This window comes from Geotrypetes seraphini, chromosome 2 (genome assembly GCF_902459505.1).
Source record: "Geotrypetes seraphini chromosome 2, aGeoSer1.1, whole genome shotgun sequence".
Lineage (NCBI taxonomy): Eukaryota > Metazoa > Chordata > Amphibia > Gymnophiona > Dermophiidae > Geotrypetes > Geotrypetes seraphini.
In genome coordinates this window covers 446640511-446655453 of record NC_047085.1, presented here as the reverse complement: position 1 = coordinate 446655453, position 14943 = coordinate 446640511, and the positions used below count along the sequence as shown (strand labels likewise).

At 41.7% G+C, this 14943-nt stretch overlaps 1 protein-coding gene across 20 annotated transcripts in view; it reads right to left on the bottom strand.

Annotated features, from left to right (window-relative positions):
* Window positions 1–14943, bottom strand: part of SVIL (supervillin) — a 483923-nt gene that overhangs the window by 292566 nt on the left and 176414 nt on the right. For 3 of the 20 annotated variants that reach the window (XM_033931457.1, XM_033931459.1, XM_033931458.1), the window contains exon 1: window positions 5908–6036. The exons of 5 other annotated variants lie outside the window; for them this stretch is intronic. In XM_033931457.1, coding sequence (XP_033787348.1) covers window positions 5908–5953 — 46 coding nt within the window. In that variant the 5' untranslated portion in view covers window positions 5954–6036. Of the gene's footprint in view, window positions 1–5907; window positions 6037–14943 lie in introns of those variants that run through there. 12 more of the 20 variants (XM_033931468.1, XM_033931462.1, XM_033931476.1 and 9 more) reach the window with 7 other exon arrangements.

The window sequence follows — 14943 nt, the reverse complement described above, 5'->3', positions numbered from 1 at the left end:
AATAGTGAAGGAAGCGATAGGCAATAAGAAAAATTCATTCAGGAAATGGAAAAAGGACAAAACTGAGGGGAACTGGAAGGAGCACAGGAAGTATCAAAAAGAATGTCACCGAGTGGTTCGAAAAGCCAAAAGAGAGTATGAAGAGAGGCTAGCCAGGGAGGCACGAAATTTCAAACCATTCTTCAGATATGTTAAAGGGAAACAGCCAGCTAGGGAGGAGGTGGGACCGCTGGATGATGGAGACAGGAAGGGGGTAGTGAAGGAGGAGAAAGAAGTCGCAGAAAGACTTAACATGTTCTTTTCGTCTGTATTTACGAACGAAGACACAACCAACTTACCGGAACCTGAGCAATTCTTCAATGGAAATCAAGCAGAAAAATTAACATCCATGGAAGTGAGCCTTGAAGATGTGCGCAGGCAGATAGAAAAACTAAAAACTGACAAATCCCCGGGTCCAGACGGAATCCATCCAAGGGTTCTGAAGGAATTAAAGGAGGAGATAGCGGAACTACTGCAGCAAGTTTGCAACCTATCCCTGAAAACAGGTGTGATACCAGAGGATTGGAAGATAGCCAACGTCACGCCCATCTTCAAAAAGGGATCAAGCGGTGACCCGGGAAACTACAGACCTGTGAGTCTGACCTCGGTTCCGGGGAAAATGGCAGAAGCGCTGATAAAAGAAAACATCGATGAACATTTGGAAAGAAACGAACTTCTGATACCAAGCCAACATGGTTTCTGCAGGGGGAGATTGTGCTTAACTAACTTATTGCACTTCTTCGAAGGAATCAACAAACGGACGGACAAAGGAGACCCCATAGACATCGTATACCTAGATTTCCAAAAAGCCTTTGACAAGGTGCCTCACGAGCGTCTACTTCGGAAGCTGAAGAACCATGGGGTGGACGGAGATGTGCATAGATGGATCAGAAACTGGTTGGCGGGTAGGGATGAAGGGCCACTACTCGGACTGGAAGAGGGTCACAAGTGGTGTTCCGCAGGGCTCGGTGCTCGGGCCAGTACTATTTAATATATTCATAAATGATCTAGAAATAGGGACGACGTGTGAGATAATAAAATTTGCAGACGACACCAAACTATTCAGTGGAGCTCGGACTAAAGAGGACTGCGAAGAATTGCAAAGAGACCTGAATAAATTAGGGGAATGGGCGACGAGATGGCAGATGAAGTTCAACGTTGAGAAATGTAAAATACTGCATATGGGAAGCAGAAATCTGAGGTACAACTATACAATGGGAGGGATGTTATTGAATGAGAGTACCCAGGAAAGGGACTTAGGGGTAATGGTGGACATGACAATGAAGCCGACGGCACAGTGCGCAGCGGCCGCTAAGAGAGCAAATAGAATGCTAGGTATAATCAAGAAGGGTATTACAACCAGGACGAAAGAAGTTATCCTGCCGTTGTATCGGGCGATGGTGCGCCCGCATCTGGAATACTGCGTCCAATATTGGTCGCCGTACCTTAAGAAGGATATGGCGATACTCGAGAGGGTTCAGAGGAGAGCGACACGTCTGATAAAAGGGATGGAAGGCCTTCCATATGCTGAGAGATTGGAGAAACTGGGTCTCTTTTCCCTGGAGAAGAGGAGACTTAGAGGGGATATGATAGAGACTTATAAGATCATGAAGGGCATAGAGAGAGTAGAGAGGGACAGATTCTTCACACTTTCAAAAAATAAAAGAACAAGAGGGCATCTGGAAAAATTGAAAGGGGACAGATTCAAAACGAATGCTAGGAAGTTCTTCTTTACCCAACGCGTGGTGGACACCTGGAATGCGCTTCCAGAGAATGTAATAGGGCAGAGTACGGTACTGGGATTTAAGAAAGGATTGGACAGTTTCCTGCTGGAAAAGAGGATAGAAGGGTATAAATAGAGGATTTCTGCACAGGTCCTGGACCTGTTGGGCCGCCGCGTGAGCGGACTGCTGGGCATGATGGACCTCAGGTCTGACCCAGCAGAGGCATTGCTTATGTTCTTATGAAGGAGAAAAATTTGTCCCCCCTGTCATTCTCTAACTGCAAGCTTTGTCCTCATCTGCACAAGCCTCAAAACACTTTAAAATCATAAGTGTCTGAGGCTTGAACGGTTAAGGCAGAGCTTACAGGAATAGGGCAGGGACAGCGACAAAACTCGTGGGGACGGGACAGGGAAAAAATTGGCCCCGTGTCATTCTCTAGTGTAAACTCTCCCAGTTCCTACTGCACTCAGCCCTTCAACTGGTAAAGTAAAGCAGCTGCATCTGACAATGACCCAAGATAAAAGTAGGAATTTTTTCTTGACTGGTTTGAACATCATTTTAACAATTGCTTTTTCCACTCCTATTTCAGGTTTAATGAGCACTTTCCCAGAGTACGTAGGAGGCTTCAGTAGGGTTAAGTTTTACTAGCACAATATGGGCTCCTTTTACTAAGGTGCGCTGGCGTGATTAGCGCGTGCAAACCCAGTGCTAAACGGAAAATACTAATGCAAGCTCTATGGAGGCGTTAGTGTCTAGCACGTGCGTCATTGTAGCGCGCGCTAAAACCGCTAGCGCACCTTAGTAAAAGGAGCCCTATGTGATTTCGTCAAACAAAGTTTTTATCAATCCCTATGCATTTCTAAGTACCTGATCTTCCATAAAATAGTTACTGGCTCTCTTGCTCCCTCTCCAGGCTTCATTTTTTTTCTTATCTTCTACAAGACATACACTACTCCCTCCGTATTCGTGGTTTCAGCATTCCAGGGTTTGATTATTCACGGTTTTTAGCTTGCTGGCTCCTCCCCCAAAATTACATCACCTTGCATACAGAAATCGCTGATTCCAAGCGTTTACAGAGAAAATCGCCGATTCCCAGCACTTTGTTCACCCTGTTTTGCCTCTCCTTCAGAAACAGGCCAGGTCTCCCACCATGTTATTCGCGGTTTCACCATATTCACGATGATTTTTAATAGAAAACAGCAAATAACATATAAAAAAAGGTTTTTTGCGGTTTTCCAGTATTTGCGGTTCTGTTAATCCCCTATCACAGCGAATACGGAGGGAGAATTGTACTGTGCATCTAATTGTATATTTAAAAATAACAATGTGACATTATAACCTTGTTTAAAAAAAAAAAAAAATTAGGGCATTCTTGAGCAAGCTGAGATTATCCTAGGCCCAATAGTCAAAGGACTTATTGCTCCTAAATTGGCCTTTCTGAAGATTTGCCAAGGCTGAGTACCTAAATTTATACTCAAATTTTTACTAAACTCAGATTCAGAAGTATAAAAACCGGTAGCAACAGGGGCAAATTTAGGGCAGGGGAAAAAAAGTTAGGAGCTTAGCATTAGGCTCATAAACCTATATTAATCCCCTTTTTACCAAGCCAACCATTCTAATCTTATGAGCAGTTCGGCATTTAGCTTGCATATTTCGACAGCGCAGCTTGATAAAAGTGGTGTTATGCTTCTGCATTCAACTGAAAATTGAGCAGAAAATTAGGAGCTAAACTTAGCTTACTTTTATTTTTTTTTTGGGGGGGAAGGGATGGTGAGAACAACAGATCCCTTATCTATAACATAGCTGTCCTCTAATTTACAAAGATCCAAGGAACTGAACTTAGCTTTGAAGGAAATACTATTACAAATTCAAAAAAAACCAAAAATCAAACATCAAATATCATTATCTTAAGGATTTAATAATGTTAGTTACATATATGAGGTCTGACAATTAAGTTCATGAATCTGTCACTGTGTGCTTGGCAGTGCTGTACAAACAGCTCAGTAAGGTTTCATAACCTGGGTATACAAGCGTATCACAGCTATGTTCGTGCCAACGTCTTGCTGAGTGGCGTTCATTTCTGTCGTTATGTGTTTTTGTGTGCCATTGCGAGAATGTTGGAGCTTGAATTAGAGCAACGGACAAACGTTAAATTTCTTGTTAAAATTGGCAAGAGTTGAAGTGAAATCAGGGACATGTTAGTCTGAGTTTTATGGGGATAATGCCATGAGGAAAACGGCAGTGTACAAATGGATTAAATGTTTTTGTGAGGAGAGAGAGGTCAGGGTGAGCAGAACTGATAAAAAAAAAACATTGCAAAAAATTTGTTGAATTGTGCATCAAAATCGTCAGCTGACTGTGAGAAGCATAGCAGATCAAGTAAACATCAATAGATAAACAGTTAAGAAAATCTTAATTGAAAATCTTAGCACGAGAAAGGTATGTGCAAAAATGGTCCCTCGTGTCTCTTGCATCATGACAATGCACCAGCTCACACGGCACTGTTCATGAGGGAGTTTTTAGCCAGTAAACAAATAACTGTATTGGAACACCCTCCCTACTCACCTGATATGGCCGCCCAATGATTTTTATCTTCACCCGAAGATAAAGGAAACATTGAAAGGAAGACATTTTGATGGCCTTCAGGACATCAAGGGTAATATGATGACAGCTCTGATGGCCATTCCAGAAAAAGAGTTCCAAAATTGCTTTGAAGGGTGGACTAGGAGATGGCGTTGGTGCCTAGTTTCTCAAGGGGAGTACTTTGAAGGTGACCATAGTGATATTCAGATGTAGGTAGGTATGTGTGTGTGTCTAGGTTTAGGTGTGTGTGAGAGTGGGAAAAATGCTGGACCTAAGGGGAGAGTGCAGGAGGGAAGAGAGAGGGAGATGATGCTAGGCTATAAGGGTGGAAGAAGGAAAACGCCAAGAATGGTAGAACCCCGTGGGGGAGGAGAGGGTGGCAAGAAAATGAATGACAGGATAGATATTACAGATGGTAGAAATATGGTAAGGGGCGAGGAGTTACATTGGGGGTGAAAGGGAATGGAGGGCTGAGAAAGGACTGATGGGGAATGGGAGAGAAGATGGAAATTTGATAGGTAGCTGAAAAGTGAAAAAGAGAAGGGTAAGAAAGGCAGAAAAGAGCCAAAAAAGGAATGATCAATGTCAAGATGTAGTTGTAGTGAGGGAATAGACAGCAGAGAAGAGAAAAGACAAATGGATAGTAGCCGCTTGAAGGAGAATTAGCAGACGACAGGAAAGCAGAAAAAAGAAACTGGAACCAACAAGATGGAAAAATAAAACATCCAGACAACAAAGGTAGAAGAAAAAATTTTTATTTTAAATATTTTAAATAGAATATGGATAAAAATTTGTAAAAAAAATTTGTTTAAATTTTGCCAAATAAACTTGCAGAATTTGCTAATTTTGTGCACAGGATTTTGAATTTTTTGCGCAGAATTCCACCAGGAGCAATTATTGCAGAAAAATATTAACTACTCCTTCCCTCCCCACTAACTTGAATGCCAGTAGAAATCACTAGGACGCAAACTGCCTAAGATTTTACACAGCAGCAGTAATGTTCCTGTCACCCTCGATCTAGATTTTCTAGACTAGGTAGCGGAGTTTTATTGCGTAAGGATGAAATGGCTGATGAGCTGTTGCTCCCCCAATTTGTACCAGTGTTTTAATGACTGAATACATCACAGCTGTGCATGCATTAAATTCTCCACGAGATACTTAGGGCTCCTTTTACTAAGGTGCGTTAGCGTTTTTAGCGCACGCATGAAATTATCGCATGCTACACCACGTGGTAAGCTTCTAGAATAACGCCAGCTCAATGCTGGCGTTAAGGTCTAGCGTGCGCTATTCCGCGCGTTAAGGCCCTAATGCACCTTAGTACGTGGTGCAGGTTTTATCACATGTGGAAATACGGCAGCTTCAACTACAGGCCTCATTGAAAAATCCACTTTTTGTCACTGCCCATTACCCTGTAAGCAAGTCCAATGTACTTCATGACAATGCATCCTTTCCCAGCTTCCTTCTAAGATTACAAATAAAGAAACACAAAACAGAGATACACACAGACACACAAAAATCTGACTAGTGAGTAACTCATTCCAAGAAATGAAAACAGACCTACCTTTCTGAAGTTCCATTTTGTAGTTCACAGTTTGAGGCCCAGACATGTCTCAGTCTCCAGAGTTTGCACAGGGTTACTTATAATCACAGTGCCGCAGCAACCACCCCTTAGATTTCTGCATCATTTGAAACTGCACGTCCGTGCTTCACTTAGCAAACCGTTCACAATGCTGTCTCTGGCCGGAACAAATGAGGCCTTTGTTTCCCCCAAGATCTGGGAAAAGTGTTTCTTTTTGTCCAAAACATACAGCAAAAAAAACACATTAATCTTAAATCTATATAAAGTTTCTATAAGTACTAGAATGGTTTCAGGCAAAAGAAAAAGTTCCCCACATAACTAATTCCCTTCATGTGGCTCAGGGTATAGGACCCAGGGAAGGTCTCAATGGTGGGCTTAAGAGCTCAGTCTCTTGTCTTCCCAGACATGCCTTTATTTGGAGACAGAAAGTCAGCAGAGCTGCTTTCATAAATGGTATTCAGGGGAGAGAGGCCAGCTAAACTAGCTACTACTTGGTCAAATGATTGGCACCTTGGCACAATTAATAGGGCTCTGAATTAGCATGGTTAATCATTTGGCAAACTAAGAATGATGGATCATCCAGCATCACTTCCCTTCAAGAACACACTCAGTCAGAAACAGGCGTGTGCCTGTGTAAAAGAGGAGGGCTACAGCAAAAAGTACCAGCTATCTTACTCCTCTTTCTGACCTTCAAAGTGTACTTGCTCTGCAGCGCCTCAGTATCTCTCCTCTCTTATTGCTCCCTATACTCCCCTCCAGGAACTCTGCTCGTCAGACAAGTCCCTCCTCTCTGTACCCTTCTCCTTTCACAACTCCCGGATGGTGTGGCTCACTGGTAAAGCTGCTGCCTCTGCACCCAGAGGTTGTGAGATCAAATCCCGGTGCTGCTCCTTGTGAACCTGAGCAAGCCACTTAACCCTCTAGTGCCCACCACTATGAATGTCAGTTTTAAATGCCACAAAAAGGCGGTATGCAAGTCCACATTTCTTTTCCTTCTGCCTTGCTGCACCACATGCTTGGAACAACCTGCCTGGCTCACTATGTCAGGCTCCATCTCTGGCGGTATTCAAAGCCAGACTGAAAGCCCACTTATTTGAAGCTGCATTTAAACACTGACCCAACCTACATATCAAATTCACTGACTAAAACAGACCACCCTATCTCTCTCTGATATTCCCCTCTGTAAACGCTATTACAATCTCTCAGGAAGCTCCAATTTTCATGTATTCTTTACCCATGGAACTTAAATTAGTATGTAACTTTTCTATTTTAGGCTTCTTGCTATTCGCTGACTGTCCAGCCTTCTTTCAATGTGAACCGCTTAGAAGTCGCTTGACTATGGTGGTATAGAAAAATAAAGCTATTATTATTATCTGTCATTCTCTTAATCGTCCCTTTCCCCACCTTTTGGCCCCCTCTGTGTGTCTGTCATAATTAGATTGTAAGCTCTTCTGAGAAGGGACCGTCTCTTGCTTGTACAATGTACAGCACAGCATGCAACTGATAGCACTATAGAAATAATAAATTGTTGTTGCTGCCATCTTTAAACGGCAAATTTCCCCGCCCTCTTGTTTACTTATCTTTTCTTGTGGTCCTCTGTTTCTTTAAGGATCCTTATTTTCATATACTTGGATTGACCAAAAGGTGCACGCCTGCTTTTTAGCCTATGTTTTTATCATGCACCCTCCCCGCCCCCCCGCCCCCATCATGGAGAAGCTCCTACCGTTGTCCTGCTGCTTCCTCTGCCGGCGGTCCCAGCCCTTCTGTGAGCCCTGCGCTGCTTCCTCTTCCGGCGGTCCCGCCCTACCTCTGACATCAGAGAAAGGGCGGGACCGCCGGAAGAGGAAGCAGCACATGCGCAGGGCTCACAGAAGGGCCAGGACCGCCGGAAGAGGAAGCAGCAGGACAACGGTAGGAGCTTCTCCATGATGGGGGGGGTGGGGAGGCTGTGGGGGTGCGAGCGGTCCTTCGGGGTGCGAGTGTGAGCGGTCCTTTGGGGTGGGAGTGCGAGCGGTCCTGCGGGGTGAATCGGATGTCGGGGGGGGGGGGGGGAAACTATGTAAAAAAAAAGTTGTAAAATGTGCTCACGCCTATAACGCGCATGGTTATGCACGGTTTGTAAAATCGTGTATAATGCGTGCATTATATGCGTGAAAATACGGTACTTTTCCAACTATCAAGCCCTGTTGATACAAGAGATTTTTCGATAGATTGCTCGGTTTCCAGGCAGGTACAATGGATCAATGGCTAAGTACCATTATTTCTCAAGCTCATTCATATATGTCCTTTAAGAAATTACTAAAAACTGATTTATTCAGTAAATTCGTAAACTGACATCCCAGATTACTGACTGGCAATATATAGATTGATCTTAAAGCTAGTATATTTTTTTGTGGAATTTTACTGTTTTCTAGTACATTGTATTTTATTCACCTATCGTATAGTTTTAGTTCAATTTTTTAGAATGATCCATTTTATTCACCGATTGTATAATTTTAGTACTGTATGTGAACCGCCTAGAACTATGTGGTAGGGTGGTATATAAAAAATAAATTATTATTATTACCTTGAGTTACTTGCATTGACTAGGGTGCTAATGATCAAACACGAGGCACATATTTAATGCCTGCGCAATAATTTATTTTAAAAAAAAATTATCAACCGCCTATTCTTAGGCGGCATTTCAAAAGTAACATTCACCGAATGGAAACAGACTAGATTTATACAAACATCTCAAACTACAAATCATTCCATGTAGACGGTGGGCTCACAGATCCTAAAGCCAGCATTGAGCAAAACAGCTATTATTAGAATGCCTCTATTTAAAAAAAAATGTACTTTTAAGCATTTTTTTTGAACTTCTGAATATCAGATAGAGCCCTTTGCGGTCCAGTTAATTTGTTCCACAGAGTTTCTCCTCTGATGGAGGCTCTCGTACTCTCAGAATGTATTTCTGAAAAGTCCATCAGTGACAATTGTTATCGCACCCTCAGATCTCAGAATCCAAATTCAAAATGAAAATTAAGGAATCAGATTTAACTGCTAATACTGTTATGTAAATATTCATCCTAATGCTGCTGCAAAATCCAGGGGGGAGCAGGGATAACTGTCAACCTTTCCTGTATTAACACTATTTACCCTTCAAGCAGAAGGGTGGCTAAAACCAAATAGAATGTTAGGAATTATTAGGAAAAGAATGGTGAGCAAAGTCGATGTTATAATAACTTTGTATAGCCCCTTGGTGTGACTACACTTTGAATACTGTGTGCAAGTTTGATCACTGCATCTCAAAAACAATATAGCGGAATTAGAAACGTAAAAAGAAGGACAATAGAAATGGTAAAAGATGGTACGACTTCCTTATGAGGAAAGGCTGAAGAGACTAGGGCTCTTTAGCTTGAGAAAGAGACAGATGAGGGGAGATGTGATAGAGGTCTATAAAATACTGACTGGAGTGGAAAACGTAGACATGAATCACTTGTTTAATCTTTTCAAAAATACTAGGACTAGGGGGCACCCAACAAAGCTACTAAGTAGTAAATTAAAAAAAAAAACAGAGAAAATATTTCTTCATTCAACGTATAATGAAACTCTGGAATCCATTGCCAGAAAATGCAATAAAAGCAATTAGCTTAACAGAGTTTTAAAAAGGTTTGGATAATTTCCTAAAGCAAAGTCCATAAGAGGGACTTGGGAAAATCAACTGCTTATTTCTGGGATAAGCAACATTAAATCTGGTTTTACTCTTTTGGGATCTTGCCTGGTACTTGTGTCCTGGATTGAATAATGTTGGAAACATGATACTGGGGGGCTTGATGGACCTCCAGTCTGACCCAGTATGGCAATGCTTATGTTCTTCTGAGGATACAGCTAAATTTAAAACACTGAAAATAACCTAAGGATTTTATTTATTAAGCTTGCTACACTGCCTTTCAATAAAATATGACAAAGCAGTTTACACACAAGCTATTATAGGAAAATGATAGAATATATGAATACAGTTCCAACGACAGGTACAAAGAAGGAAAGGACAGGATTTATTGATTATACACCACCACATTGTGTGGTCATTTGTTTTGAAGATCTGGCTAAGCCAGACAAAATAAGTATGTTTACAATGCTGCTTTAATTTTAAAAAAGTAGCTTTCAAATGCAGATCACAAGGGAGAGAATTCCAAAGGGAAGGTGCAAGAAAAAAAGGCTGAGTGTTGAGCAGAATCCAATTGGGCATGTGATATAAGAGGGACAAAATAAATAAGCAACTATTAGGTAGTTAGTGTATGAAGAATTAACAAAGGAAGACAAATAAAGAATAAAAGGTCATGGACTTGATATACCGCCTTTATATGATACAACCAAAGAGGTTTACATACATACTCTGCAATGAGAGGGCATAGGATGAAGTTAAGAGGTGATAGGCTCTGGAGTAATCTGAGAAATACTTTTTTACGGAAAGGGTGGTAGATGCGTGGAACAGTCTCCCGGAAGAGGTGGTGGAAACAGAGACTGTGTCTGAATTCAAGAGGGCCTGGGATAGGCACATGGGATCTGAGAGAGAGTAAAAGAGAGTGAGAGTGTGAGAAAGAGAGTAAAAGAGAGTGAGAAAGAGAGTGAGAGTATGAGAAAGAGTGAGAGTGAGAAAGAGAGTAAAAGAGAGTGAGAGAGAGTAAAAGAGAGTGAGAAAGAGAGTGAGAGTGTGAGAAAGAGTGAGAGAATGAGAAAGAGAGTAAAAGAGAGTGAGAAAGAGTAAAAGAGAGTAAAAGAGAGTGAGAATATGAGAAAGAGTGAGAGTGAGAGTGAGAAAGAGAGTAAAAGAGCGTGAGAGAGTGAGAGAGAGTAAAAGAGTGAGAAAGAGAGTAAAAGAGCGTGAGAGAGTGAGAGAGAGTAAAAGACTGAGAAAGAGAGTAAAAGAGAGTGAGAGTGTGAGAAAGAGTGAGAGAATGAGAAAGAGAGTAAAAGAGAGTGAGAAAGAGTAAAAGAGAGTGAGAATATGAGAAAGAGTGAGAGTGAGAAAGAGAGTAAAAGAGAGTGAGAGAGTGAGAGAGAGTAAAAGAGTGAGAAAGAGAGTAAAAGAGAGTGAGAGAGTGAGAAAGAGAGTAAAAGAGAGTGAGAAAGAGTAAAAGAGAGTGAGAAAGAGTAAAAGAGAGTGAGAAAGAGAGTAAAAGAGAGTGAGAAAGAGTAAAAGAGAGTGAGAAAGAGAGTAAAAGAGTGAGAAAGAGAGTAAAAGAGAGTGAGAGTGTGAGAAAGAGTGAGAGTGAGAGAGTAAAAGAGAGTGAGAGTGTGAGAAAGAGTGAGAGAATGAGAAAGAGAGTAAAAGAGAGTGAGAGTGAGAAAGAGAGTAAAAGAGAGTGAGAAAGAGTAAAAGAGAGTGAGAGTGTGAGAAAGAGAGTAAAAGAGAGTGAGAGTGTGAGAAAGAGTGAGAGTGAGAAAGAGAGTAAAAGAGAGTAAGAGTGTGAGAAAGAGAGTAAAAGAGAGTGAGAAAGAGAGTAAAAGAGAGTGAGAAAGAGAGTAAAAGAGAGTGAGAAAGAGAGTAAAAGAGAGTGAGAGTGTGAGAAAGAGTGAGAGAATGAGAAAGAGAGTAAAAGAGAGAGAAAGAGATTAAGAGAGAGAGAGAGATAATGGTTACTGCGGATGGGCAGACTGGATGGGCCATTTGGCCTTTTTCTGTCATCATGTTTCCATACTATGCAGGTAATTTTTCTGTTCCTTCTGGGCTCACAATCTATTTTTGAATCAGGGGCAATGATTTGATTCAATTAGTTAATATACTGCTTAATACAATAACCTCCCCCCCTTTACAAAAGCATAGAGTGTTTTTAAGACAAGCCACAGTGGTAACAACTCTGATGCTCATATAATTCCTGTCGTTGGAGCTGTTACTGCTGCAACCGGTGCTAAAAACTACACTATGGTTTTGTAAAAAAAAAATAAAAATAAAATGGGGGGTGGGGGGGCGGAGTAAATGTTTAAAGCGGTTCACAAATATAAGACATTTTAACAATAAGCAAATATAACAAAATCAACTAAAAATCAAATATAGAAACATAGAAACAGAAAATGATGGCAGAAAAGGGCCATTGCCATCAAGTCTGCCCAATCCATTAACCCTTCTCTAACTACCCTCCTAGGGGTCATGCTCTGATGGCATCACCTCTACACTACCCTCGTAGAGATCCGACGTGGGCATCCCACTTTTTCTTAAAGTCTTGCACACTGCTGGCCATGATCACCTGTACTGGGAGCACGTTCCAGTGGTCAACAACTCTTTCTGTGAAGAAGTACTTCCTGGTGTCACCATGAAATTTGACAGGTTAACAAATTTTAAATGGAGCATTGTGACTTGCCCAAGAAGGAATACCACTGTGAAAAACCTTAGATGTGAGCATCGTTGGCAGAGGGAGTAACGCTGCGTTTTCCCTACGAATACGGTGGGAAGCTTACAAAACTACACTTCGGGGGGGGGTGATTAATTATGTTGCAGGGAGAGTGAAAGTAGGAGGAGGAGATTTTGCAGTTGGAGCAGGGCTGTTTAGGGTCGGGGGGTTCAGCTGGTTGCAAATTTTGGGGTAAGCGCTTGGTGCAATTTAGTAAAGAGGCCCCAAAGTTTGCAAAATGGGCCTGTTCTGCTCCCACAGTTCTGTGTGCATGTTTGCAATGAGGGGATGATTTTATAAGAGCACCTTGGCATGCTAAGTATTAGTATTATTATTTTGTTCCAGCCTAGTTCTTCCTCTTGATAAAGAAAGTTAACGAAACACGGCCTGTGTTGAGGAGGAGTGAAAAGACCGGTTGTATTGTTGCTTTTGTGCTTATGCTTTGGGACATTGCTGAATTTCTCATTGAATCTGCACCTGCACTTTATTGACTTTTGATGATTTTCGGACCAACTGCACACAAGCTCTTTGCACTCCATATACTTTCTGTGCGTGTTTTTTGTCCCGCTGGATGGCTTAGGATTTTCACAGATGTTATTCAAGCCGAAGTTTGAATCATTTTGAGCTAAGTGACTTATGAACTATACAATCATTCAATGAACAGAGTGAGTTCCTTTGTCTGTCTCGATATATATATATTTTCTAAGCACATTGTTTGTTTATTTTGTGTGTGTATGTTTTTTAATGAATTAATGATGTTAGTAATAAAATGCTAAATATATTTATAAATTATATTACATATTTATAGTGTTTTATTTTGTTACATTAACATAATGTCAGAATGAATTTAGAGTGTGATTTTTAGAGAGGATTCTTTGTGGGGGTACATGCTAAGTATTAGTTCCATAATGACCTCTGGGGACCCCGATTCCATTCTAGAATGTATTTATTTTAGTATTTATGGCCTCAGTGGTTTACATTCAGGCACTCAAAACATTTTTCCCCGTCTGTCCCGGTGGGCTCACACTCTGCCTAATGTACCTGGGACAATGGGTAATTAAGTGACTTGCCCAGGGTGGCAAGGAGCAGCGTGGGATTTGAACCCACAACCTCAGGGTGCAGAGGCAGTAGCTCTAACCACTGTGCCACGCGCTTCTACTGTACTCGTAAGTCAGCATTAAGCACCAACATTTAGGCAAGCCCACTTATACCATGTAAATTTAAATACGTGAACCTTAGCTTACAGTGACATGCAGAAAAGTGGGACCTGCCAAAGTGTATGACCCCCCCCCCCCCCCTTTGAATTTATACACTAGGTGAGCTTGGAGTATATTATAGAATACTACTGAGCTCTCAGCTAGCACGTACCCCTGAATAAATTCATGTAAAAACGTTCTGAGCTCCCTGGGGAGAACGATATAGAAAATTGAATAAATATGCACTTTAGCAGTCACATGTGCGTTACTATTCTACAACTTATTCATTAGGGCTATCCCAAAAAACCCCGACTAGTCTGGTGGTCCTCCAGGACAGGGTTGGGAACCACTGTGCTAGAGAAAGTATCCTCTTCACAGATGCCACATATCCTTCTTTCAACAAACCCTGCATCTTATTCAGTCAACAGACATCCCCATTCCCACTAAGTTTAACTTCAACCACTGCAAGAGTTTCGATCCATCTCTCCAGTCACTCGAACTCCACTTCGTCAGCATCCAGCTCCGAGGACTCATTCTGCCTGGACAGAACTCTTGTTTTCCCAAGTATCAGCATGCAATAAGTTATCAGTTTCAACTATGTGCCATAAACAGCTGGAATTAAGAAAGCGAGTCTTCCTTTGAATGCTGGATTGCTTAAGCTGGCTGTTTAATAAAATGCATGGAAACTTCAATTGTTTTGAAGAAGTGAGTGAAACGGTAATCTGCTGAGAAAAGGAAGCATTTGCATAGCCCAAAACCATCATGTTGGAACATTCCGCTGCACTGTTGCTGCTGGAGACAGAAATGACCGTCTCCGACTGCTCTGAAATTCAGATGCCTAGTACGCAACAGGAAATAACCACCTTTGTTTCAAATGGTAAACAAGGGTGAAAATATGAAAGACCAGCATAATTTTGAAGATGAATTATATAGTGAAACAAAAATAACTCTGAAGGAGAAATAAATATGCTTGAATCTATTTTAAAAAAGGACTCGTTTCATTTCAAAAAGTAAAAGGTAGCTTCTTAGGGCTCCTTTTACTAAGCTGCGCTAGCGGTTTTACCGTGCGCTACAATGCCGCGCGTGCTAGACCCTAATGCCTCAATTGAGCTGGCGTTAGATTTTCCACGTAGCGTGGGGGTTATCACGCGCTAATCTGCAGCGTGTGCTAAAAACGCTACCATGGCTTAGTAAAAGGAGCCCTTAGTTTTTAGGCAAGATGATAGAAAGGCTCTATAGATTGACATGGGGACAAATTTGTCCCTGTCCCCATGAGAACTCATTACCCCTGTCCCATTCGTGCATGCTCTGCCTTAACCTTGTAGGAATTGGACAGGGGCGGGGGATAGAGAGATCTTGTGGGGATGGAGAAAATTTGTCCCTGTGTCATTAGTACTAGAGAATGACACAGGGACAAATTTTTTCCTGGCCCCACGGGAACTCATTTC